This window comes from Thunnus thynnus, chromosome 3 (genome assembly GCF_963924715.1).
Source record: "Thunnus thynnus chromosome 3, fThuThy2.1, whole genome shotgun sequence".
Classification (NCBI taxonomy): domain Eukaryota; kingdom Metazoa; phylum Chordata; class Actinopteri; order Scombriformes; family Scombridae; genus Thunnus; species Thunnus thynnus.
In genome coordinates, this window is record NC_089519.1 from 1,118,531 (window position 1) to 1,145,664 (window position 27,134).

A 27,134-nucleotide genomic window follows, 5' to 3' on the forward strand; every position below is an offset into this window, starting at 1 on the left:
CTTTTTTTTCTCTCGCAGTCCTTCTCACAAGGCGCTCTTTAAGCTCCGGTGTTGCCACACAGAGCAGCCATTCATCGGCTCTACAGTCAGCCACACACACTCCCATGTTGGACCACTGGACATCTAAATTGGTAAGTTATGTAATTTTTTAATACAAAATTTCGAAGATAACAGCGAATATTTCATATCAGTAGTCATGTGCCAGCTGTGTTCTTCTTACTTTTGATCGAAGGAGCCTTTAACGTTAATTTGGCTTTGATGAAAATGTTTATGGGCGGAATATGATTTTTTCTGGATGCGGTCCTTTCGTCCAAATATAATTATTATTATTATTATTATTATTGTTGTTGGCTGGAGATGTCGTGTTGGCAGTTATATGGTTTCATTTAGTCCGCTAAATCTCTTAACCTGGTTAAATATGCCTCAAGTAAACCGGGGTATGTTTGATTCACAGGAAAACTGAAATTATAGGCTATAATTTACCCCACTTGAGGAGGTTATGATTATTTAATTGTTTTCTTTAAACTTCTTCTGGTTTTTTAGGTGTAGCTGATTTTGGTGAAACGGATTTCCAGCCGACGAAAGGATTTGGACACTTTTACGCACCAGTATGGCTTTGCCTGAGAAGAGTCACCAATAACTGGGATCGTCGCAGACTCAAGACAGCTTATCGAATTAAAACGATTTAATTACACTGAATAGTTTGTGCTCTCTTTGAAACAATTTTTGCATTCAAGGGTTGTTTGTCATTAGTTGAAAGGAAGAGAAAAAAAAATGTCCGGCGAGGAGCACAGCCTGTCCGAGGCGGAGCTGAGTCCCGGAGGGTCAGACGATGGTCACTCACTGTCTCCGACTCAACCCGGAGCGCCACCCGGCCAGGACTCACCTCTGACCGGGGCGCCGCCGCAGCTGACCGCGCTGTGCGTCGCGGATGGCAGAGGGGATGACAGATCCAGAGGCAAATCGGAGGAAGAGGACGATCGCTTTCCCATCGGCATCAGGGAGGCGGTCAGTCAGGTGCTGGATGGATATGACTGGACTCTTGTGCCTATGCCGGTGCGCGTAAACAACGGAAACAAAGCTAAGCCCCACGTCAAACGGCCCATGAACGCCTTCATGGTGTGGGCGCAAGCGGCGAGGAGGAAACTGGCCGACCAATACCCCCACCTGCACAACGCGGAGCTCAGCAAGACCCTGGGCAAACTGTGGAGGTCTGTATGGAGAGGCTGTCCCACAAAAGAACACTGTGGCCATACAGTGGCACATTTCCTGTGTAGTTTGTGCGTAAGAAGAAGTGGGGATGTAGAGCCTGAACCTAAATGTGAAAGTGGGGAAATTATGAGCTCAGATTGGTGGTTGATTGTAAACAAGGGACACACCTAGAGACAAAAATTAACTTGCTGTTTTTCTGGTTTGTTCCTTAAAAATGTCGGAATCTGCATACTTAAAATTCATTGAAATAAGCCTTTATGTCCAATAACCTTATATTTATCCATTACGCACTGCACTGATTGAACAATATTTGTTATTTTCAGACATATTCCAACACAAAACTTTCACATTAACTCAGAGGGCTTATAAGGCTAAATCACTCCTTGTTTTTCTCCCCCCAGGCTGCTGAACGAGAACGACAAGAGGCCATTCATCGAGGAGGCGGAGAGGCTGAGGAAACAGCACAAGAAGGACTACCCGGAGTACAAGTACCAGCCCCGGAGACGCAAAAACGGCAAACTAACGACTACTAGTGAGTCTGATAGCCAGGGGGAAGGGGAGGCCAGCCACTCCCAGTCACACTACAAGACCCTGCATCTGGAGCACAATGGTGGGGCTGGGTCTCCCCTGGGTGACCTGCACCACCACCACCATCACCACCACCATCCTGCTGGTAGGTTGAGTCTGAACATCATTATTTGTGTTTTACCATTTCAGGAAATATCTGGTCAAGACATAAGGGAACATTAAAAAAAATCAATTTGATTCATAAATCAAAGTTACAATAAAAGGAGACAAACTTGTTGTGACAGTTCATCTAACCATGTTGCCCCTTCTCCTTTTTCTTCTAGGTCAGGGTCACAGCCCGCCCACGCCCCCCACCACCCCAAAGACAGAGCTCCAGTCTGGGAAGCTGTCAGATGGAAAGAGGGAGGGGGCAGCAGGAGCGGCCGGAGGATCAGGGGGGTCCAGGGGGGCACTCGGGGTGGGAGCTGAAGGTGCATCCGGTGGTCCCTCATCATCGAGTGCTAAACCCCACATCGACTTTGGCACAATGGACATCGGCGAGATCAGCCACGAAGTGATGTCCAACATCGAGCCGTTTGATGTGAACGAGTTCGACCAGTACCTTCCTCCCAACGGCCATCCGCAGAGCGCAGCCGGGGCCCCTGCAGCCGGATCCTCGGCCTCGTCTTACGCCTACGCCCTGGCAGCTGCGAGCGGGCACTCCGCCTGGCTTTCCAAACAGCAGCAGCAGCCTCAGGCCTCTCCATCTTCCTCCGACCCCTCCAAAGCCCAGATCAAGAGCGAGTCTGCGTCTGGGAGCCACTATGCCGAGGCCTCGTCCTCTCCCTCCTCAGGCACCCATGTCACCTACACCCCGCTCAGCCTCCCTCACTACGGCTCCGCTTTCCCCTCGCTGGCCTCCAGGGCTCAGTTTGAGTACGGAGAGCACCAGGCCCCCGGGGCGTACTATGCCCACTCCAGCCAGGCCCCGGGGCTGTACTCAGCCTTCTCCTACATGGGCCCTACACAGAGGCCTCTGTACACTACCATAGGAGACCCCTCCAGCGTGGCCCCCTCTCACAGCCCCACACACTGGGAGCAGCCTGTTTACACCACACTCACAAGACCTTGAGGGAGACCAGCTGAGCAGAAGGAAATATGGGAAGCGTGTGAGTGGATCTGTGTGTGTGTGTGTGTGTGTGTGTTTGTGTATGTGTGTGCAAATGTGAGTGTGTGATTGTGCATATGTGTGTGTGTGTATGTGTGTGTGTGTGTGCCCGTGCCATATTGATGTAATATTAGAGGTTTTTACTTTTTTAGCCAATATAATGCAAGAAGCATCCATGGGGCCTTACACAGTTATTCTTTAAAAAAAAAAAAAAAAGCAGCCACAAACTCACACAGTATAAAGTGTGAATCATGGGCCAACAGCCAATCAGAAAATGAATAAACATTAACAAACGTGTGCCATCATGAATTTATGTGTTGGGATGTACAGCGAGTGTGTATAACGGAGGTAAATGAGTGAACAGATGTTGCATTGACGAGTGATACGACCCAGAAACGAAGGGTCTCGACTGACATAATCAGATTTTTATTAACCAAACTAAAGGAGATGTTTTTTTTTTTTTTGATGTCATTGTGTTATTTTATATGAGTAGTAAGTTTATTGTTGTTGTTGATATCCTAGGATGTAACTTTATTGTGACTGATTTGATATTACACTTATACATCTGCACCACTGCTTTGGGAGAAGCATGTTTTGTTGAAATATGACGCTCCCTGAGGTTGTTTATGTGGCCAGATAAGGATAGTTGCAAACCTTCTTTTCTCTGTAGATAACGCAGTCTGTGTTTCTGTCCTTCCTTACTTTGTTGAAACTGAACAATTAAGCATTTAAGGGGAAAAATAGGAAAAAGAGAGGGAAAGAGAGCTCTTGAAGATGTATTTCAGCTTATCGCTCAGTCTTGGACACTTACCTCAACTTTAGTCATTTTGTGCCAATAGCAAAGGAGAAACACGACCCTGGATATCTGATCAATTTCAGAACATTAAAAAAAAAACTCCAATTAAGTCACCAAACTTCTTCTTCTTTTTTTTTTTTGCTTTTTAAGTGCCTAACATTTTGCTGATTCACATCTGATTTTTCAAATAACTGAGTTAAAATCTATAAGTGCAAAGTCTCAACCAAATCTCTTGAGATAAATGGCCAGCTTTGGGTCCTACTTAAGGATTAGAATCACATGTACAACCGTTCTGCACTGCATGTAGGCCATAAGCATGTTTTCTTCTTTGCAGTTTTTTCCTACGTAGAGCCCAAACAGGCCTCTTCCTCTTCAGCAATGTGAATAATGGTCATTACCACAGGCTTCACCTTTATTACGTGATGCATACTTTATCATTTTATACTGACCCTCTTACCATGTAGTTATTATTTTTATGTAAGTAATAATGCATTGCGTGTCACACCTTTGCTTCTTCCATTTTGTATAATTCTGGATAGTTTTGTAAAGTGTTTGCTATACATTCACTCGAGTATTTTGCTTCCTTACAAGAAAAGCAATGTTGAAATATTATTGTTGTCATCTATTAAATCAATTTATTTATAAAAAAAAAAAAAAAAAAAAGCTTGTGTAAGATTGTTATTTTATTTGGCAGCGGCAGCTCAAGAATAGCAACAAACGGTGCACTTAGTAAGTGAAGGGTGAAGAAAAAATAAATTAAAAACATGCTGCTGACGTGTGAACTGTAATAACAACACAATCAGCGCCCCACCAACCTAAGCTGTTTAGTGTGTTTGTGTGTGTGTGGTAGGCTAAAATTGACTACTAATTCCCCACATTTAATCGGCTGGGGACTGCGTGTTACTGAGAAAAGACAAAGAGAGCCATTCAGAGAGGGAGAGAGGGACAGAAGGAGAGAGAAGGGGTGGGTGTAAAGAGCCAGAGGCAAGGCCAATTTCAGCTCAGTAACTAACGTAGGCTACACTTGGACTTTTGTACATGGCTTTCCTTTCGCTCTGCCCTTTCCTCTCCACCTGAGGCTCCCTCCTCCCCGCCTCCTCATTCAGCTGCAGTTTAAACTCATTAAGCAGGTATCCAAAATCATTTCATGCTTACTGTGTTGGCATTGCATTTCAGGGAAATGTAAAACACAGATGATGGTAAAGGTGATAATATCCAAAATGAGGAGTGAGAGCTGAAGTTAATTTTGGGAGAAAAGGGGAACCAGAGGAAAAGTGCTGTAGTTAATTTTTGAAAGAGAAAACTTTAATAATTAAGGCTACACTTGGTTTATGGATTTTAAAATGGTGGCACTCAGGTCAGGTGATACACAAACACTGATACAATCATGTTGTGAGCAAAAAAAGATGTCATGAGAAGGAAAAACTAGTTATATAAAAATATTACGGTAATCAAGCTGATGAACTGTGGTCGAAGCTTTTAGACTATTTTATTTTTCAATTACAAAAAACACAAATAAACTTTAAATTTCTTAAAACAGTCAAAAAGTAGAAGAGATTGCATTGAAAATAAACTACTGAATATGCACATTTGGAAATTTATGAGAGGAATTGTGGTAATTTGATGAATTGAAAATTTGTTTGGGAATATCACCACCGAAGCACAACATCAACTCCAATGAAAAGGGCCTTCAGGGGAGTCCTGCATGCTTACCTGTCTTATGCATCTCCTGAAATAAATTTGTGTTTGACCAAATTACCACAAACAGGGTGTCAGTAGGTGCCTATAGCTCATTTTTGGCCCCGGGGCCTCACAGCACGTTAATCTGGCCATGTCTGTTCTATGTCACTTTACACTTTTCATTTTTGCAGATTAGGCCGTATTCCTAGCAAAGGATGGCAGATGTAAATTCAATATTGGCAAAATCTTGGTTAATTTTGATTAATGTGCATTAGTCATCTCTGATAAATCAGTTCAATAAAATAATTAAGATAAAATGAGATGGGTATCTTAAAATTAAGACTGTAAATCTTAAATCCAGCAGTTGGGATTATCATTTGTGGAAAGTAATAAGTACATTTTACTTCTACTCCTCCACCTTACAAAGGGAAACATTGTGCTTTTTACTTACCAGTTACTTTACAGATTGAGATTTTACATGTAAAAATACAGAATCATCTTTTAAAATATGGCACACTGTCATAGATGAGTCTACCTAACAGAATATGAAATTGTTATAATTGTTTTAATTTGCTCCCATTTGACCAGCTGCAATATCAACATGCTGTTTGAATAATAATTTAAATAATAACTCTATAATATAATATACAATATTATAACACTCTGAAAGGAGCAATTCTGCATAATAGTCTTTGACTTTTAATACTACTGAAGTATATTATCTGATAACACTTACACACTTTATCTTAAGTGTAATTTTAAATGTAAGACTTTTACTTGTGAGTATTATGGTATTATGACAGGATCTGAGTAGGCTGTAGTTCTTCCAACACTGGGGATAACATGCTAGAGGTTATGCATCAGACTAAAAATGAGACACATGGAAGGGAAATACAAACATGAGTATTAATAATTCACTAATATTTGCATGTTGAACTAGTGTCACACAGTTGCTGTTTTTTATGTGACATTATGTGAAAATATTTGAGCTTTTATCTCGAGTGCATCCTGAAAAATTTGTTTATTTATAGGATTCAATTATCTATGTTTAGTACTTAATTTGTAATATTTCTTCATGTCAGACACCAAACTCCTCCAGGGGTTGAAGATGGAAATAAGTCCAGAACTTTAGCAGACTTTGTCAGGGATGTTCCTGTGTTGTATATTACAATATATTAGAGTGTTGTCAATAAACCTGAAGCTAAAAATGTATAATAATTTATGTTACACAATTATGAAGCGCAGTACAAGAGAAAAAAAATGCAAAAGGATGCAGTTTAGACTCCAGACCAGCTGGTGGCGGTAATGCGGCTTAAAATGTAGAAGAAGAAGAAAAAAAAACGAAGAAGAGGCACGTGACGTCACTCAGGGGGCGCCAAATCTGCAGTAGAAAGAAAAACATCAAACAGTCGAGAAGAGTCCTGTCATTGTCCCAAGTAGGTAAGAATGAGCTTAATTCAGATTTATCCCGATATTTTGCTACTTTAAAGTCACGTCAGAGCAGCCTGAACTCATAATTGACTCAAGAAACGTCAACGTTAACATTAAGTAACGTTAGTTAACGTTTGAGTGCGTTGCAGCTTTGGAAGTTAACGTTAGCTAACATGACAGTTAGGAGTTGTTGCTAACGTACTAACCTCCGAAACAGAATGAAGTCACCTCTGTGGGCTCTGCAGAGACTTGAGTATGATAGGATTTACTTTGTCTCCTCTCAGCCAGCAGTCATGGACCTCAGCCCGTTTGAAGCAGACAACTCTGTGAGCTGCCGGCTGGCCTCTCTGATCCCTGATGCCTGCAAGACTGAGGACTGCTGTCTGGGCATCGACGAGGCGGGCAGGGGGCCTGTGCTGGGTATGCTGCTAGTTTGTTTTTTTAAAAAAGGAGAAATTATATCTTCTTAAGCTACAGACTTGTATCGCTGAGGTGAATAATTATATACAGCCACAGTGTGAACGCGTTGTTCATTTGTGGTATTATGATAGAATGAATCAAATAAACACTGACACATTTTTTTCTTGCTGTAATCATTCCTCCTGTTCATACTGGACATTAGAAGATCCCTTCGTAATGCACTTACAATGGAAGTGATGGGGGACAAAATCCACAGTCCTCCTTCTGTGCAAAAATGTATTTCAAAGTTTATCTGAAGCCAAATGAGTCAAATCAAGTAGATATCTTTCAACGTTACAGTCTTTTTAGTGCCAAATTCCCTCTTTTGGTTACTATACTTCCACCGCAGCTCAACAGGGAAACACAAAGAGGGAATTTGATGCTATGAAATCTGTAAATGTGTCAGATATCCACTTGATATGTCTAACTCAGACTGAAGTCTCATATAAGCTTCATATAAACTTTTAATTGCATTTATTCACAGAATAACTGTGTGGACACACTGTGGATTTTGCCCTTCATCACTTACATTGAAAGCACATTTGAAGGGGATCTTTTAATAGCCAGTATGAACATGAGGAATGATTACAGCGAGGAAAACTTCTTTCAGTGTTCATATGAGCGCCTGACTGTTGTTTTGTGAACCTCTCCTTTAACTCTATAAAGGCCATCACGAAAAAAATCCTGCCTTAATGAAAGTTATTATGTCCAGTCTTGATTAAACTATTTTAGAGATCTTTTGATTTGATGTTGTTTTAATTTTGGAGGCTTTAGTTTGGCCTTCACCTCTCCCACTCCAGCTTCTGTATTGGAGCAAATATTGAAATGACGTACCCAAATTAATATGGCTGTAGCTCCTGAGCCACAGTGACTAAAAGCATTAATAAGGTCTTGCCAGAATGGAAACCTCCCAAAGTGTCTTGTGAAAGTATCAGAAACACTTGAGGTGATACAGAAACAGAGCACAAAGGTCTTTGAAGTCAGTAAAAATAGAAACATTTTGTCTGCTAAAATATATATATTTTTCAGTCTAAAAAAGTGCATGTGGCTTTGTCAGTAAAGGTCAGGGACAGAATGGAGCTGCAAACAAAATACCAGTGAATACCTGCTTCAGAGTTGAAGAAGATAGGACGCAGTATGACACTTCTACAGTGTTTGTTTTTCCTGAAAAGGTCCAGACAGATTTCCAAAAAGGACATTAGCAGATACCATATTTTTGTAAACACAACGTCTTCAGATTACAACAAAACCACAACAAGGAGGAGAGGTCCAACTAACGGCCCGCTGGTGTCCAAGCTGAGTTAAAGAGATTAAGACAAAATATAAGCATCACACCTCAGTATAATGCAGTTCAACAGCAGCACAAACTGCCACCTCCAAATTGACCTTAAAGTTGAATCAACACCTCTCTAATATTGTTTCAACAAAACTGAGCATTATAACCTTCTTAAAAGGAGGATTTGTTTGCATGGCTGTTGTATTAGACTGTATTAGTTCTAGCTAACTGTCAACTGAATGTACATATTAACAGAGTTTGTGTTGTTTGTGATCCAGGGCCGATGGTGTACGGAATATGTTTCTGTCCACTTTCCAAAAAGGAGGAGTTAAAAGGCTTGAAAGTGGCAGGTAATCTTATTGACCTTTATTTATTTCTGCAGGTGGTGATTTGAGAGGGAGATTGAACGGCTTTTCTTAGCAAGATTTTTTAAACTAATGCAACCTATTTAATCCTGCTGGTCACAATAGTGAGTGACTAATAAAAGCTGTTGTATGAAAATGTATCTTTGAAAAGAAAACATGGATTTAGCCTGTTCATCGCACCCAAATGCCACCTGCAAATGATTCATGGATCATTATTAACTTCCATAACGGTAAATAAAATCCCTCCACAGCAACTTTGGATTGATGTTTTGTCTCTTATCAGATTCAAAGACTCTAACGGAAGCACAAAGAGAGAATCTCTTCCAGAAACTGGAAGAAGCCAAAAGTTATGTTGGATGGGCTGTGCATATTCTCTCACCCAACACCATCTCTACCTGCATGTTACAGAGGTATCTTGTCAAATACAGCATAATGCATATACTTCCTTGTTTCTTATTCATAAACTTTGTTTTACTTTAATACACTAACAAAATGTCTGCGTTTGTTAGGACAAAATACAACCTGAACGCCCTTTCACACGATACAGCGATTGGTTTAGTTCAGTATGCATTGGACAATGGAGTACAGCTCAAAGAGGTATGTAAATATGACTAGTGGTATAATTGAAAACCTGATGTTTTGTTGAATTGGCTGCGTCTTGTTTTCTGCTGTGTCTATTTGTCCTTTTAATGTAGTAGTCATTGATTCTTTTCATGAAGATCTCTGCCCTTTCCTGTCTTGCTTTGTCTCCTTTCCTTCATCTCTCTGGTGCCCTGCAGGTGTTTGTGGACACAGTTGGCCCAGCAGACAAGTATGAGGCGAAGCTGTCCCAGCTGTTCCCGGGCATTGAGGTGACAGTCAGGCCAAAGGCCGACTCCCTGTTTCCCATCGTCAGTGCAGCCAGTATCTGTGCGAAGGTCAGTGACCCTCAGCAAGCTGTTATCTCAGCGTCTCTCTTCCATCACTCACTTCCTTTTACAGGCTGTGAAGTTACGTCAAAGCTCCTTAATTTCTCTGTTTTTACTGAAAAAGACGATCTTATGAGTCCGACGTGTAATACGAAATTAACACCTTCAGTTAAAGAGGTTGCAGAGTTGTTTAAGATACTTTTTCATACATTTATTTCTTAACAGGAGTGCTGAAACCAGATTTCGAAAAAAGCTTGTGTGACCGTGTAATGTGAACAGCAGTCTTCTGTCTCTTGTTCTAGTCCCTCATATATCCAAAATTTTAAAGGAACTGTGTAGATTTTATTAGTTGACATTATAGTTGCAACGATTAGTCAATCAACAGAAAAGCAATCTGCAACTATTGTGATAATTGATCAAACGTTGAAGCCATTTTTAAAAGCAAAAATGCAAAACATTTCCCAGTTCCAGTCTGTTATTTATGGACATTTTGCTGTTGTTCTTTGACTTATGTGATAGTAAATTCAATGTCTTTGAATGTTGGTCCAACAAAACAGGCAATTTAATGACATCACCACGGACTGTAGGAAAGTGTTACAGACATTTTCACTGTTCTCAGGAATTTTGTAGCTCAGAATTAAAAGAAATAAACAGAAAAACTGATGATGAAAATAGTCATAAGTTGCAGCCCTAGTTAGCATCTTGGGTAGCAATTACTAAGCTGATATATCTAAATCATTTTGATATTGAATAGTACCGTTGCCCCAGTGTTAAATCAAAGTTAATTACTGTGTGTGTCTTTGGCATCTGAACAATTAAAGCCACCTTCAGAACCATGTTTGAGTTTTTTCCCATGTTTTGGGGATTGTATACCTTTATTGAACAGCAACAGTTTGATGTGAACCATGGACGGTGCGGTTATGTGGCATGTGTCTCAACCAGTAGGATACCAGGGTGCGCCATGTTCGAGTTTGTTAATCAATAAACTATAATATAATAATAATAAGTAACAGTAAATATTGTTTATGGTTGGCATGAGTGCTCGTGTGTATTTCTTTTCTACCTACATGGCCTTAATTTAGGATTACAAATTTAAATATTGTTTCTACTGAAAAACTCAACGTCTGCATTTGAAGCTGTGTTCATATTCAGTTTCCTGATGTCATGCGTCAATTTTCAGGTGGCCAGAGATCGTGTTGTAAAAGATTGGAACTTTGCTGAAGACCTGGGAGAGGTGGATGCAGACTACGGCTCAGGATACCCGAATGGTAACAATCAACAGCTCCTTCATCTCCTATAACTGGAAAATAGCTGTTCATCATTAATCTTTTTATAATAACAACAATGTTTCAGAAAACCTTGTTAAAATGTATTAAATAATATTAGCATTTGAGTGAACTTACTGTTATCAGACATTCCTTAAAAAAAAAAAAAAAAAAAAAATCTGCCACAGTTAGACAATATTAACTATTTTGATATTGTGCAAATAAATAAACAACAAATGATGCATGTAGATGAACTGACACTGAGAGAGACTTTTTCCTGCTTTTCCAGACCCCAAGACCAAAGCATGGCTGCTGAAGTACCTGGACCCTGTTTTTGGTTACCCTCAGTTTGTCCGCTTTAGCTGGAGCACTGCCCAAACCCTGATGGACAGCAAGGCTGTGACTGTGCACTGGTAAAGAACCCACAAACCTGATTCTGACCAAAGTCCTTAGATGTATAAAAGCAAGAGGCTGCTTTAGGGAGTTGAAGAAGGATACCATTGAAATCCAGCATAAAAACATGTTTACGGTGTCTGTGCTCTGGGTGATTTTGCTCTGAGAAAAATTAGCAGAGAACAGGAATTTTCTAAAAGCACTCAAATGGTTTCCAGCTTTTTTCCAAGTCTAATAAAAGATAAAAATTTGACAAAAATGCTTTTAGAAATTGCTTTGTTGTGTGAATGTGTGTAGATAAGAGCACTTGCATGTGCTAGTGTGTGAAAACCACAACCTCTTTGATTTCCAGGTCACGCTTAATGTCTGTGCAAATCACTTGACCTCAGGAGATGAGTACTAACCACAGCATAGAAATCAGTCTTGTTTTGTTAAATCTGTCCTCAGGGATGACGATGAGGAGGATGGAGAGAAAGCAGCGCAGCGGAAAAACAACAGGTCCATGTTGTCCTACTTCAGTGCACCAGCTGGAGGTAACGACCAAACCCAGACCCACCAGACACATCGCTTCTTCACTGAGCGGAGGCTGAAGAGCCTCAACACACTCTGAGGAGAACACATTGGAGGACATGCACACACATACAGTAAATCAGAACCACATTGTCAGATATTCATGTATAGAACCAAACATTTGAGTCTTGGGCTCAGATGTGGATGGACTTTGATGGAATGAAGATCTCTTTATTTGTCATGTTTGTACCAGTTTTTTTTTATACATAAAAATAATTTTCAAAATAAGTTTTGTGTTCTTAAGAGACTTTGTTTAAAATTCTACAACATTGAAGAAGCAGAGAGGTGTTGTTGGAAAAGGTTTTAATCTTTTATTCCTATACTGCCCTCTGGTGGCAACATGACAGTAGACAGCAGGGGTTTGAAAAGCATTCAGTGTTTCACATGAATCATTGCTGCTCCCAAAACAACCACGCTCTGATTGGCTGACTCCATCAAATGCAAAATATTCACCACAATATAACTGCAGAATGGAAAGTTAAAACTGCACCAGTTCTTCTCGGTACGCACAGTTCTTCTCGGTACTCGGCAGGATGGTTGTTCCAAGCGTCGCTTAGAATGGATTTATGCGTCTCAGTTGCTTCTGTCTCTTTATGTAATCTCAGACTGACTCAGTGTTGTTGACATCAAGGCTCCGTGGGGGTCATACCATCTGTTGTAGGACTTCCTTGTTCTTCTTGTCGCTGGAGATGTTTCTTTATGATTCTGGCTGTATGTTTCAGGTCGTTGTCATGCTACAGAATAAAATTGGGACCAATCAGACGTCTCCCTGATGGTATTGCGTTATGGATACGAATCTGAACATCGAAAGTGGCAAAAAACTTTTTCACAGTACTGTATATCACAACTGTACATGACTTGTAATTTATGTGTTTTCCTTCTTGTAGGAGACAGCTGGGTTTCTTAATGACACCCGAGTTTTAGTATATATACCAAAACCATATTTCTCTCAATACTCTTAACAAGCAGCCATACAAGAACATTTCCTCAATAAAATACAGTCTTGAAATATGCATTAAATCAAACTGTTCAATCAAGGAATAGTTAAAGAATGGTGAATAAGCATTTACTTGACAGTTTTTGACACTTCGTGTTACATTTCATTCAGTACTAAAGAAGTATTGTGGATTGAAACTCAGCCATTGTAAGTCAACTGAGAAGACTTGATTCTAATTTTAGCTTCATCATGTTTTGTTTTTACAAAATAGATTTATAACTTACAAAAGAAAATCACATTTGAATCACTGTTCCTAAACCACCAGCAGCAGACATCTTGAACTAAAACATCTTGAGGATTTTTTATTTTTTGTTTTACATCTTACATAACAAACAAGTATGAGGGGAAAACGGAGGATGAGCGTCATTGGTATTACTGCATAGCGTTCCCTCCTTAAATACTGCAAGGTCATTGGTATTTACCCAACAGAGCACTGTTGGCGTTGCATTGAATGGTCTTGAGATGGTTACCAAACCCCGTCTTCTCAGAAAATCCTCCTGTTGTCTCAAGAGAAGTTGATCCACCTCTAAGCTCTTTGTCCAGAACTCACAGATAACTTCATGTATGACGAAACACACACTTTTATCTACAGGAACACAGGGCTGTTCATCACTTCTTCATAAAAATAAATTCTTTGTTGACTTGCCCGGCTTCACAAAGGTTAACTAAAAAATAAAGGCATATCTGTCCGCCGTTGCTAATTCTCATTGGGTTTGTTTCTAGACTCCTGGATCCTTTTCCCACAGTTCATAGCTAAAGTTGAGACCGCAAACGAGGACAGGATGACAATGGAGCTCCCCACAAAATGAGACGAGGCTCCTCTGGGGGTTGCTCTCAAGGCTTTCCTGGAGAAAGTCTCTCTGTCAAAGGCAGCAGTGGCGCTCACTGTCTGGGCCACAGGCTCCATGGTTGTGGACGGTGCTTGAATCTCGAGAAGCTGAAGGCAAAATGTACGAGCTGGCCGCGGGGGGTTAGGCGTCGGGTCCTCAGCAGGACTGCTGCAGCCTTAGCAGGAGGTGCAGGAGGTCTCTGTGCAGACCGACACGTAGCAGGACTTGATCAGTTGTGTCCTATCTGATTCCTGTACTGATCACTTCCTTTACGTCCATTTATAAACTCCCCATGCGCTCATCTAATCCCGCTAAGTAGCCCGGTGTCCTCCTGCGTCAAGGGGATTGAAATATTTAGCCCATGCCCACAGAGGAATAAGGTGGCGATCTATTTCAGCTTAAGACTGTCTAATTTAATTCTATTAGATCACCTTTCTATCGGGGTGAATGAATGAAGCTGTTTATGGGATTGAGGCTTGCAGACAGTAAACAACTGTAAACATACAATTAGCAAAACATATAAACAGTGATTCCACTGTACAGCAGGCCGCAGTCAGTCATGAGGGTCATTTTCACTATAAACTCATGATGGTTTCAGTGTTAAACAAATGCTGAAAATGCCTCATATTCATCACAACTGAAAATAAGACTTATACAGTCTGCACTTTTGTTTGTGTGATAAAGTAATAAGAAATAAATAAAACAAGATAAAATATCACGTAAAGCAAGGTTTCCAATATACCAAAGTGGTTTTGTTAACTAAACAAAATGTCTCAGCGTATAATAAGGACCGAGGTGCACATGAGGTGAAGCAGCTCAGAGCCTGTTAAAGGACCAGTGTGTAGGATTTAGTTGCATCTTATACACTTTAATTAAAACATACTTATAAATATTATATTCCATTTCTGTCATGTCCATTCTGCTCGATGCCACTAAATTCTTCACACTGCACCTTTAACTGACATTTAAAGATCAGGGTGTTTTGTGAGGAAGAGGAGTACATCTGATTAAGAAACAGTGAAGGACGATTATACAATAAAAGTCGTAAAAAGATCAACCTCAGAGCTCAAATGAACATTCTGGAAATCTACAAAGTTGTTTCTCTGTTATTTGCAGCCTTGGGAATTTGTATCAGTTTATTCTATAGTTTATTAATAAGGACAATGAACAATACATTTATGTATCAGATATAACTAAAAACTATCTTTCATCTGTATTACCTCGGCAGAGGCCACCAGTGATGTGCAAGTTATATTGATGTCATTCATTTGGTATATTACAACTTTCAGTCCTCTTATAACCAACAGCATTTTTAACTGAAATATCTTTCAAGCCCAAAGTGTCATAAATTCTAACAGATTCATTTAAGGAGGTTAAAGGAGAATAACGTTGGACATATTCTTCACATCACCACAGACTAGATCTGACGTGACGATTGGATCCACAGGAAAATTAATTGGCAACAGTTTTGATAAGTGATTAATCGTTTAAGCCAAACGTCTGGTTCCATCCTGTAAACGGAGAGGATTGATTGATGCTTCTCTTTGTTTTATATTATTGTAAATTGAATTCAGTATTTTCAGACTGGAAGAAGATGAAGATGTCACCTTAAGATCTGGGAATTTGTGACGGGCAATTTTCACTAATTGCTGACATGTTGTACACTAAACAATTCATATTTAAATAAAATAAAATGTTTAAATAAAATTAATTAAAAATAAAAACAAAAAAATCATATTTCACAATTATACAAAACATTTTTAAGCAGAAATGGTCCTGAACCATATCACATGATGCATCACAATATATTGATCGCAGGGATATAAAGTACTTTAATTTGCTGTGTAAAATTAGCACATTATTGCACAAAACACATTTGCCTTTAATAAAGCGCCAACTTATGGTTAGACTTTTTTTCTGGACCCAGTTTGCACTGTCTACGACCTTCCTATGAAATGTCACCATTACACAGTTTACGGTTGGACGCACAACTGCTTTTTTTCATCAGAATAATAATTATTATTATTACTGTTATTATAATTTAATAAAAAAGATTAAAACAAATAAAAATCCGAACAAAAACAACAGGCTTCCAACCACGTTGGTGCTTGGACCCCTAATAACCATTAGCTGCAGCCTTCAACTCTACTCTTTATCTGCATCTGTAACAGCTGATGTGATATTTGAGTTGTCATTCTTTGAAGCCATCAGATAATTTAGTTTTGTTAGTTTGTTCAACCTCACGATCTCAATTAACATGCTGGTCTCTGGTTTGGTAATAAAACTGGCAAACGTTGGAAAATTTGTGGCATTTCATTGTGTTATCTGTGACTTGTACACAGTTTTCAGCACCAAGGACAGCTCCTCCTCCTCGACACCACAGGTCACATGGGTCAGCAGGTCTCTAATCCCCCAGTCGTCGTTACATGTAGTCCCAGTTTCCTTTCTTGGCGTCTTTTCAATTGGACTAATTGGATTGTACTGGTTCTTTTCCACAACTGACACAGGAAGCTTTTATGAATGAATGTGTGGCAGTGACTCAGTCGAGGTAAGACGAGGTGATTCAGATGTTGCGAGAAAGATTTGAAGTGTCCTGACTGAACTTTTTCCCCCTTTTTTGAGTCATGTCTGTACTACCTAACAGGTACACAAATAAACACTGGCCTTGCTCTCTTATTTACTCGTCAGGCAAAAAGAAGAACACAAATACATTTTACACAACTTTCAGTCTGAACAAAGAATTCAAGCAATAATTGCTTCATTAAGGTCTACTGAGGACTTGTTAAATATGTTACAGGAGCATCAAAACACAAAAATGATGGGCTAACAGCAGTAACATTCTTGTAAAGAGAGGTTAAACCATGGATTCAGCAAAAAAAAAGTCAGTGTGGATTTTATTATTTACAGCAATCAAATAAAGTTGCCATTAAAAATTAATTCCTGCTTGTATAGGACCATCTACTACTGTCCAAAAAGCTATACAATAATTAATAAATACATATTTTGTGATATTTATTGTTTATTGTGCAGTACAAATACTGAATTTGATAATGAACTTAGTTAAAAAGTTGAGCTAATGTTGCTGATTATGTTCTGCTCAGTAGAAAAGCAAAGACAATCGGATCATCTGTAAATGACCTTTTGAACATTTCTTCATTAAACTGCAGGCTGTCAATGTCAGTGATTCTTTAACATCAGAACTCCCTGGATAAAGATGAGAAGATCATTCAGGAATTTCCTCATAAGTCGTCACTTCTATAAAGATTATTCACACGGCCGTCACTGCCGTGTGTAACGTACTGTATGTGTATTCCTTCAGGTCTGATCTAAAGCTGGTTCTTATCTGTGGATCAGCAGTGTGAACTCCAGCCACACTATCCTGCATTACTGCAGACTGTGTTGTATCTGACCGTCAGATTGAATGATCTTTTCTCTTGGTCTGTTCAATATATGTTGAACTTTTGTCTGGAATAGCAGATCTTTTCCACATGGTGTCCCTATCGCACCAAAATGAAAACTGGTCCTTTTTTTTAAACCAAGTTGAAATTTAGCCCAGTTATGATTCTGACATATTTCACACTGCTGCTGAGAAAGAGAAAACATGTTTCTATTAGTATTCTCGTTGTAGAAGCAGTGTTTGATGTTTAAGAGTAATTACTGTTTTCTTTCTTTTGCTTCCTGGGCAATATTTCAAAAAAGGACAATCAATATAAGCTTTCATGTACACCAGAAAGCCAAGTGTTAGATTTGGGAATTCTGCAGGCTTTCTGCACTGTGGACAAGTCAGATATATAAATCATATAATGCTCACACGGCACAGTAGGGTTTCACAGCGATGTGTAGAAGATAGAGCAGGTTCTGGTGTGCTCTGCAGACTGGATCTGTTTCTCAGCTGTGAAGGTGCTGCTCATTGATAACATGATTTCACAGTGTTACAGCCTGTTGGTGCTTGTTCTTCTGATTTTCTTCTTTTCAGTAAACAGCAGTGCTTCCTGCTTGTTGTATTGGAGTAAACATAGCTCATTATCTAGGCTATATATCAGGGGTACTCAACCTTTTAATGTCATACATTGAGACTGCTGGCAGTAACTAAACCTGGGCACAAAAGTCAGACAGGTACTGATCCAAGTGTTGAGTCACACTAGCTTATCTCACAAGAAAATATGTTCCTGTTTAATGCAATAAAGACAAATAATCTGGATTTGGACCTCACTACCTACTTTTGATTTAAGTTAATTTATGTTATATTAAAATAGGATGCGGATAAAGAAAGCAAATGAGAAAGAGTTTTAAACTTTGAGAGAACTCTCAGAAATTGGATTCTTGCACCCGAGTGTGAGAAAACATCCCAAATATTTTGTTTATTCAGTCTTCTGCCCTCACTATGTGTGTAGATTCATAGCTGTGCAACGAGCTCAACACACTTCCAGTAGAGGTTCAGGACACAAGTTTGTTTGTGCTGTTTGAATCTGGTCTTTGTAGTTGGAACATGAGGTAACACTTAATTGGCTTTCTCACCTGTGTGGTAGCAGCGCAAACATAGTGTGGAGTTAAATCAGGCACTGCAGGATACGACCGACCTAACGAGCTGATCTGTGCTCGTTAGTATCTTGCCAGGAGACAATCAGAACTAATTTTGGTAGTGACTTATATGTGATACCAAACATTACAATATTGTGAGATAAAAAACACACAGTGTTACGTGCAGTTAGCTGGAGAATCACCAACACATCTGCCCAGTTCTCCACTGGTTCTCCACTGGTTCTCACACCATAACTGACTTTCTTGTCGATGGTTATTTTTCTTAATCCTTTTCTGATCCTTTGGACACCTAGCCGGATCAACATGATGCATTTATAGTCTGTCATATTCATATGAATATATATTTTCAACCTCAGTAGTGTCAAAGTGCTGAAATCCATATTTCTTACTGTTAAACTGCTCCTAGCTTGACCACTTTCTTATATGACGTCACATCAAATATCTCGTTTTGAGGCGGATATGAAAACAGCCTTATAAAATCTAGTCCAGATGTCACTGTAGTGTATGATGCTCAGCGGCCACTTTATTAGGAACACCTGTGCAACCTAATGAAATCCAACATAACAGCTCTGCCATGAATTCTACTTTTACGAAGCTTCTACACTTTCAGTTTTTGTTGACATTGTCAGAAAGGTGATAATTCTACTTTATGTTTATTATTGGGGTCGTAGTGGGTGGTGGTGTATTGGAGTGCATTATATTGTGTTCCTAATATTTCAACCCCATCATGTATGTTAATAGTGTGGAAAAAATATTAGGAACACCATTCAATATAAAGCACCCTAGAACATAAATAGGTGGACCTAAAGTAAATCTGTGCAAGTGAAAATAAATGTTGAGAAATTTGACCACATCTTGACCTGGTGGTGGCGCTGGATGAAAAGTTAGTGGATCACCAAACTCATTACGATCCATCAGTAGTTGTTGAGATACTTCAGTCTGGATGAAAAGTGGACCAACTGACAGACGGACGTTGTGCTGCTGCTGTAAAGGCTAAAATGAATTAGTACAGTAAGAAGGAAACTGGCTTCACAAAGGTTTAGACTAAAGTCAACATTAAGTTAAGTTCATCATTAATCTAGTAAACGTAGCATGGCTTCAGGCAAGTTAATTGACCTTTCACTGGTCACAGTACAGAAGCTAAAGACACGTCTGTTTCTCTATCTCAGTTCAATCCCATAAGCTTTATTGGCATGAATGTCAGGTGAACAGTATTGCCAAAGCGCCAAGGATAAAAAAATTCATTAAATAAAATAAAATGAATAAAAATAACAACGTGTTTTCTGTGTGTATGTGTTTGTTCCCAATGTGTGTGTTTTGTGTTTTTTTGTGTGTATGCGTGTCTATGTGGGTGTGTGTTCCAGTTAATCCATACACCACTCTGCACTGAACTATCCCATTCTGAGTTGCCCTACAAAAAAATCCACTTGTCCTGGACAAGAGGACAAGCCTTAATGTCAAGCAGAATCCACAAAAGCAAAATAAAGTAAAATATATAACATCAACAGTTACTACTAAATCGCTAACATAGTAGCTTGGTTAGTAAATAGAGATGGTGCTCCAAAGGCACAGATTTAACTTTTGGACTGGAGAAACTTTTTCATTGTTCTGAGAACTGTTGGAGAAACTACACCTTTTTATTGTGTCCGCACTGCAGGAAATGGGAACAATTGTGGCTCTTAGAACTGTTTTAAGGAACTTTTTTAGCTCCTACTTCAGTGTAGGTACTCTCCCAGCACAAGAGGAACCTTGTGTGATGTCAGTGGACATTGATCGTTCGGACACACGAGCCAATGCAGCACCGGCAACCGCCATTTTTAAAAACCTGCATAGTCTAAATTCACATGTCTCCTGTCCAACTCTGTTATCATCATTAAACTCACGACACACAACAAACACAGAGCTCCGATCACGACATCCTACATCTTGTTGTTGTTGTATCTCATGCAGAAGTTACGTTGCTATACCAACCGTCGGCCAGCTCACTTCTCTTCAGCGTTCCTATCGGCGGCGCGAATGCAAACAGATAAAAAGCCCTTCAAGGTATGAAGTTCTCAGAGGAGCTGCCCAGTGGGTAGTTCCTCTCAGGGGGTTTGGTTGGAACTGTTTGGTCCGAAAGCGCCGAACGTCAGTTAAAGTGTAACTGCCGTGGATCTCTGCCAGTAGAGGTTACTATAGCAACATGATGTCCAACTTAAACCAACTGGCAGAATACACACAGTACTTTATGCTCTTAAATTTCATATAGATCAGAAGCACAAGTCTACTGGTCAGATCATATGGAAAAATAACTGACTGAGTGCCTCCTTTGAAACATTTGTTTGAGATTAAAAGCTTTGATATGTAACGGCGGAAACTGCTTTCTGCCTGCGAAGAGACAACAAGACCAGAGACCCACTTAACCGATCAAGTTGCATATACATTATCTCTCCCTCTTGAACTCCTTCCCCTCTTCTCTCCGTCCTTCTTAGGTTTATGTATGTATGATGAGGCACCGCTGAGACCGCTGATTGTATGGTGTTTTATTTAGACGCTCTTCTTCCCAGACTAGCAAGGCTTTTAGCGCAGCTGTAGTCTGTGACCCACTTCCAGACAGACAGGCCTAGAAATGAGGAGAAGGTGGGAGCTGAAGGGAGGAGAGAGGAGGTGCAGGGGTTTCACTGAAGAGGGAGCAAAAGGAAGTAGATTTGCAGGACAAGGAGTGTTAGTGGAAGAGAATAGATGGATGAATGAGGAAGAAAATAGGAGAAGAGGAGGATAAAAGGGAGACGTAAGTGGAGAGTTTGGGGATAAAAAGGGACATTTGACAAAAAGTTGCACATAAAATAGGTAATAGAGACCAAGTAAATTGTTGTTGCCTCATACATGATTCTCTAAATACTGTACTTAAGGGGGACATATCATACTTTTTGTGATTTGCTGTCATATATAAACTGTTATAATGTCGGATATCTATGTTAAATGTAGGTAAATGTATGTAAAAATGCCACCATAAAGTCATAAGCCCAGGCCTCAGCCTGCTCTGAACGCTCCATAAAGTTTCCTCTATTTCCTGATCAAACTGACGTCAGATTGTTTGGACATGACCACAAACAGCTGTGTGTAGCCTTTGTTGCTAAGGTTGTTTCATGGGCTGTTTGTGTTGTGTGTCCACTTGCATATTTTAGATCGGATTCAGGCTTGAATATTTACAGATGTATTTGAGAAGTTTATATTTTGAGTAAAGAAAAGGAAAAAGACGTGAAATCTGACTATTACTGTTTGTTTACGTAGCCTCCCGAGCTGGAAGTCTGCCGAGGGGCAGCTTCCAGGAGCTAACCAATCAGAACGGAGCGGGCTCATTGGGGTGGGGGCGCTTAATGAGACAGGAGCTAAAACGTCCTGTCTGAACTAAGGAGCTGCATAAAGGGCCAGAATAAGATAAATAAAGAGTTTTTTTTAACTGTAAATCATGCAGAGATAATCCAGTATAGACCTGGAAAGAGGTCATGTCCACTTTAAGAAGGCAAAAAAACAATACAGACCTTTTTCACAGCAGACATTTTTACATGTCATAGCAAGAAAAGCTCCGGTGTGATCAACTGCATTAATAACGCTAAATTAGATTTACTTTTACCAGTTCCAGGAGCATCGAACTTTGCTCTAAGTGCTTCAACGTCATCATGTCTGCTATGAAAAGGGTTCACGGAGTGTCAATTGTGGCTGTTGAGTTTGTGTACTCTGAGTGTAATTGTATTAGATCACTGAGAGAAGTACACAACAATGTACACAACATCAAGTTGGTAATTAAAACTTGCAGATGATAAACAGAGTAAACATGCTACTCTAATATAATCATAATTACAAACACGGCTACAGTGTCAGGTCACATTAGGATGAATGCAGATTAGCAGCAGTTATTAAAAAAAAAAGGTGTGGCCATCAGCAATTTGACTCGTGTTTTTAAAGTGACAGCGACAACTTCAGCCAGCACACAAAGCCGGCTTATTTACTGTGTGAAAACAATATGTTCACACTAGTGTTTCTAGTGACTTGTCCTTAAGATCGTCCTATTTTCTGTTGGAAAACAATGAATTCAACATTTAGTAAGGAGTCTCAGCTTGTTTTAATTATCCTAAAATAATATTTTTGCATTCAGTCAAGGGAAAGAGGAAAACATACTGTATTAATAAACAGGAAAAACAGGAAGACGTGCATTTTTAAATTTAGCCAGCTTAATGTGAACATGCTAATAATAAATGCTGCTCACATTGGAGGCGCTTTGTTCAAACGATGACCAAACTAGCTTTCATGTCAAGAGGAGCACTGTTGCTGTTTTTTAAATATTGTTTTCCAAGCATTTATCATCCGTGTTGCTGGATTAGATTAACATTCAGTACATTTTTGAGGGCAATTTTAAAATGCACTTTGGGGGCACAGTGCTGATAGATGAGGTACGTCTGAATTAGAAGACCAAGTAGTCGACCTCAAGGGCATTTGGAATGAATTACATCGTGAAGTTTCCACTGCGTGCTATTTCATTATTGAACTGGGAAGACTATAAATAACATCAACTTCTCCTAATGTAATACAATCCCATACAAAATGAAACACAGTTGAATCAACAACTAGCTTTATAAGCTTCATCCAGTTAGTATTTATTACAGGCTAAATACCTAAAGGAGAAGGAAGCCCTGCACCTGCACACAGTGGCTGATTTGATGAATCACCAGGGGAAGACTTTGGTTCAGAATAATGCCTGCATGTTTCAGTTTTTGACTGTGAGAGGAATGCTGACTCCTTTTATTAACATGCTCTGGACACACACACACACACACACACACACACACACACACACACACACACACACACACAGCAGATCTGAATGCAGGGGGAGGCACTTGCAGTCTATGAAGAGATGTGAGCTGACGTGGCGCTTGTGAGACAGGCTTACCAGGACGGGAAATGGGATCGCACAAGCGGCAGGCATATTCCAAATCCCAGCCCTGCCAAGCTTTTGGCTGCAGTGAGCTGACCCCATGTGACCTCCCTCGGGGGCATCCTTTGAAAAAGGGTGACATCATTTTTGAGAGCTTTTTACACAGGGCAGTAGGAGAAAGTCTTTGCCTGTTAAAACTGTGCCTTGTACAGGCTCGACTCTGCCGCCGCCCCCGCCTCCTCTACCCGAATCTCACAGCACCTAATGAACAAAAAAGATGTAAAATTCATGTGCCTTCATTAATTATTTAATATTAATATGAAAAAAGCAGCATAGGCTAAATGTGCTAGAGAAGTCAGACACACTGGTAACTGGGTCACTCCCCAAAACATAATTTTTCACCTGCTGACACCGTCGCACATTTATGCTCGAACACTTTTTCATTGATGACCTTTGCTGTAAGATATTGTTTTAATATCCTGCAGTAGGTCTGTTCTGCTTTATTCTAATGCTGTCTGTAGATCGGTGTGTGCTTTTAGAGTCATGTTTAATATATAGAAATGTTACCTTGTTCCACAGCATATTATTGGCTGCAAGATTTGGACCATTTAAAGTTTCCTAATCATAATAATAACTCTTTGTGTTGGACTGGTGCGATCAAAGCTGGATTACCAACTGGGCAAAGCAGGGAACTGCCCCGAGCGTCATGTCCACAGAGGGGCTCAAAGCCTCAGATTCACTACGTGTCATTGGTTTTTAGAACGGCAAATTTAATGGAGGATTATATGCACCACTAAAGTAAAATATAAAAAATCAGCTCAACCTGCATTAGTGTCTGATAGTGGTCTTCTAGATCTCACATGGTGCATATTCTTAAATAAAGATCAGTTCAGTAAATCAAATTACACCTGCATGCTGATCATTTTTAGATTTAAATGTATCCAAAAATAGAGAAATTATAATTTTACCAAAAAAATACATGTCAGAATACTCGGGAACTGTGTTTAATGGCTCACAGCATTGCTACAGTCTACTTACAGTAATTCTCACATCCAACAATCAGCTGCAAAGTGTTGCTGACCTCAGTTCTAAAATGAATGTCAAAACACACAGATCCTTTGCACAGCTTATAACTAAACAGCTAATTAGAAAAAACATCCACAATTATCAGCGACCCCACACACGTCTTTGTGACCCAGCGCCATCTAGGATTAGTTTTAGATTGTTTGTATGTAAAACAGATTGTTTGGTTTTGTTCCAGACTTGTGAATTAATTATAGAGACTTTTTTTTAATATAAAATAACTTTTAATAAGTAAAAGCCTCTTATTGGTACCAAAATATGACTCTGTGCTTTGTTTAACCATCTCGAGTCAATTAGTGGACAGAAAATTAACGGCCCATCATTGGAATTCTTCCACATTGTCGCGATACGTCATTGTCTATTTGATACATTTATTTCTCAGGAAAACAAATGAATTGATAATGAAAAAAATGATTAGTTGCAGCCCATCAAGCCCCCCCCCGCCCGCCCTTCTGCCCCTTTTTTGTTTTTGTTCCCAGCAAACTTGCGTGACACCATTAGACGGGGGAGTTCTCGTCCTTATGTGTGGTTGAGTGAAAGACTTTAAGTGGTGGATGTGGTGGTGTGCTGAAGTTGGACCCAGCTGCCAGCTCCGTCTGCTCAGAGAGGCGGGGGGAACATTAAGGCCACGATGCTAAAAGCCACTAAGTCTCCCTGTTGTCTCCCTCCATCCTGGAGCTGGAGCCGGACCAGCTGCCCAGACCCTCCACTGTTTTTTCTCTTTGTATGTTGATCCGCCACCTTTGACCAACATTCCTCCGGTTTTTTTTTTTCCTCTCAGTCTGTCTTGTGAGAATGTTTAACAGTGAAACATCATCCTGACAAAACCAACCACATTGTGTGAACACGGTGATGGACTTTGCTCTGAAATGTTCTGTCAGTATGAGTCAGTGATTATGAATGCACTCTGGTGTTTTTCCTTCAGTATTGATTAGGGTGTTCATTCCCTTTATTGACATCCACATCTGTTGGCACATTCATCAGGGACAGGAAGGTCTCAGTTGATATGAATATTGTCAAACCACCAAGAGACACAGTTTTGCTTAATTTGTCAACAGCACAGAGGATCTTTCTCTTTAAAAATCACCATGGTGGGAATTTGTTTCTGTGCCAGTGTTCATTCATTAACATTTGGATCAGGGATGCAACTAACTAAAAGGTGAGGAGCTGTGAAATGTTATGTGGCAGTGAATCCCGCGTGTGACAGGTGTGAATGTTGAATAATGCATCACGCTTCATGCCATCTTTCACTGGAATAGCAGCGGAAGCATGACGGCAGGCTGTGTTGACTGTTAATTCAGTCGCCATTTACACGAGGCAGACGCAAAGGACTCTTAATGTAAAGTAACTAAATAACTTTCTGCACTTGTGTTTCCTAAAGATAAATCTGAGGAATCACTCGAAAATTAAGATAAGATAAAAAAAATATCTGTCATCTTCTTTATCTTCACTGTCCCTAAAGGGAAATCTGGTTTGTAGCTAAATTACCAAGTAATGAATTCATGTTTATTTTTAAAACACTTATGTGAAATACTGGGAACTTTCACCTCTTGTGGCCTCTAAAAAATCCTTCATATGACACAATCCAAGAGGGAATAATCACTCTTTTTCTATAACTGATCACCACTCATACAGGCCGTAACCTGTGACGAGGGGTCACAGTAGACGTTGCTCGGTTTTGAAGTGTTGAGCTGGGAACTAATGCTTCGTGCGTTCTGGTGATGTCATGTTAGCAGGAAGTGTCAAGACTATGAAGGAAAGTCAATGATGTAGTTTGTTTTAAATGGTAGTAAAATCCTCTATCTCGCTATATTAAAGAATGATGATCATGGTTTTTTTTTTAATTGAAATGGTCCATCCCATAATAATATGACATAAAAATAAGAACTTCTGGGGACTGATATTCATTGCTGCAAACCACATACTGCATGTAGCATTGGGGAAAAACATAGTTCACACAGAAGAGACAAAGAATAGAAAAGCTATTTATACAAAACATTTAGTAGAAGACCAGGAACTGTGCACATACTCACAAGTGTTTTCACAATGTCAACATCTTCCATAAGAAAGTCATTGTTTTTAGTTTTACTGAAGAATCTTTCTGTAGTTAGCATGCAAAGGACAAAACAATACAACATGCATTTCATTTCCTGCTTAAATAACTCCTAACTGTCATCAACATAAATGTAATGGTGAGATACAACATCCCAGCTGGGCACTGAGATCTTTGTCAACAGTACTAAACTCAGTTTGATTAAAATATATATAAGTAAGTAAGTAAAATGTATTTGTCAATAACAATAAAGTCACAAAATGCTTTACATAAAACATACAAGATACAACATACAAGAGAGAAAAGATAGATGGAGTGACCACCAGAGCCAAAACTAAAAAACACAATAAATACATAAAACACAGTCCTGGTGGATGCAGGTTACTGTCTTTAGCTGCCTTTTAAAGGAGCAGGCAGAGCTTACGTTCTATGTTTTGGTGTAAAATGTCTTAAAAATAGAAACAGTTAATAGATTAAATAATGAGATTGGAATTGTACTTTATACTATCCATTATTACCATAAAGCTGATTGACTCAGATATAAAAGGATAGCTGCCACAGTATAAACACTGCATGTGTAGCATCGAATGGTTGACAAATGTGAATCATCTCAGGGTTTATATTGTCATATTTATTCAAGGATTTTTGAAGCCTGGAACTTTTTAAGGATCATGTTGGCTT

At 39.6% G+C, this 27,134-nt stretch overlaps 2 protein-coding genes across 4 annotated transcripts; both read left to right on the forward strand.

The window, feature by feature from the left end:
• LOC137174073 (transcription factor Sox-10-like) lies at positions 1-5,932 on the forward strand. 2 transcript variants are annotated; one of them, XM_067579119.1, is made up of 4 exons: positions 1-131; positions 544-1,211; positions 1,614-1,885; positions 2,064-5,932. In XM_067579119.1, the coding sequence occupies exons 2-4, from the start codon at positions 775-777 to the stop codon at positions 2,849-2,851; spliced, it is 1,497 nt and encodes a 498-aa protein (XP_067435220.1). In that variant the 5' UTR covers positions 1-131; positions 544-774; the 3' UTR covers positions 2,852-5,932. The 2 variants fall into 2 exon arrangements, with proteins under 2 accessions (XP_067435220.1, XP_067435229.1); XM_067579128.1 differs by lacking the exon at positions 1-131 and adding an exon at positions 209-437.
• Positions 5,933-6,698: 766 nt separating this feature from the next.
• On the forward strand, positions 6,699-12,258 carry rnaseh2a (ribonuclease H2, subunit A). Of its 2 annotated transcripts, none has more exons than XM_067579140.1 (9): positions 6,699-6,803; positions 7,079-7,214; positions 8,808-8,879; positions 9,178-9,304; positions 9,404-9,491; positions 9,674-9,811; positions 10,983-11,070; positions 11,357-11,480; positions 11,908-12,258. In XM_067579140.1, the coding sequence occupies exons 2-9, from the start codon at positions 7,088-7,090 to the stop codon at positions 12,068-12,070; spliced, it is 927 nt and encodes a 308-aa protein (XP_067435241.1). In that variant the 5' UTR covers positions 6,699-6,803; positions 7,079-7,087; the 3' UTR covers positions 12,071-12,258. The 2 variants fall into 2 exon arrangements, with proteins under 2 accessions (XP_067435241.1, XP_067435246.1); XM_067579145.1 differs by having other exon boundaries at positions 6,704-6,799.
• Positions 12,259-27,134: the final 14,876 nt, after the last annotated feature.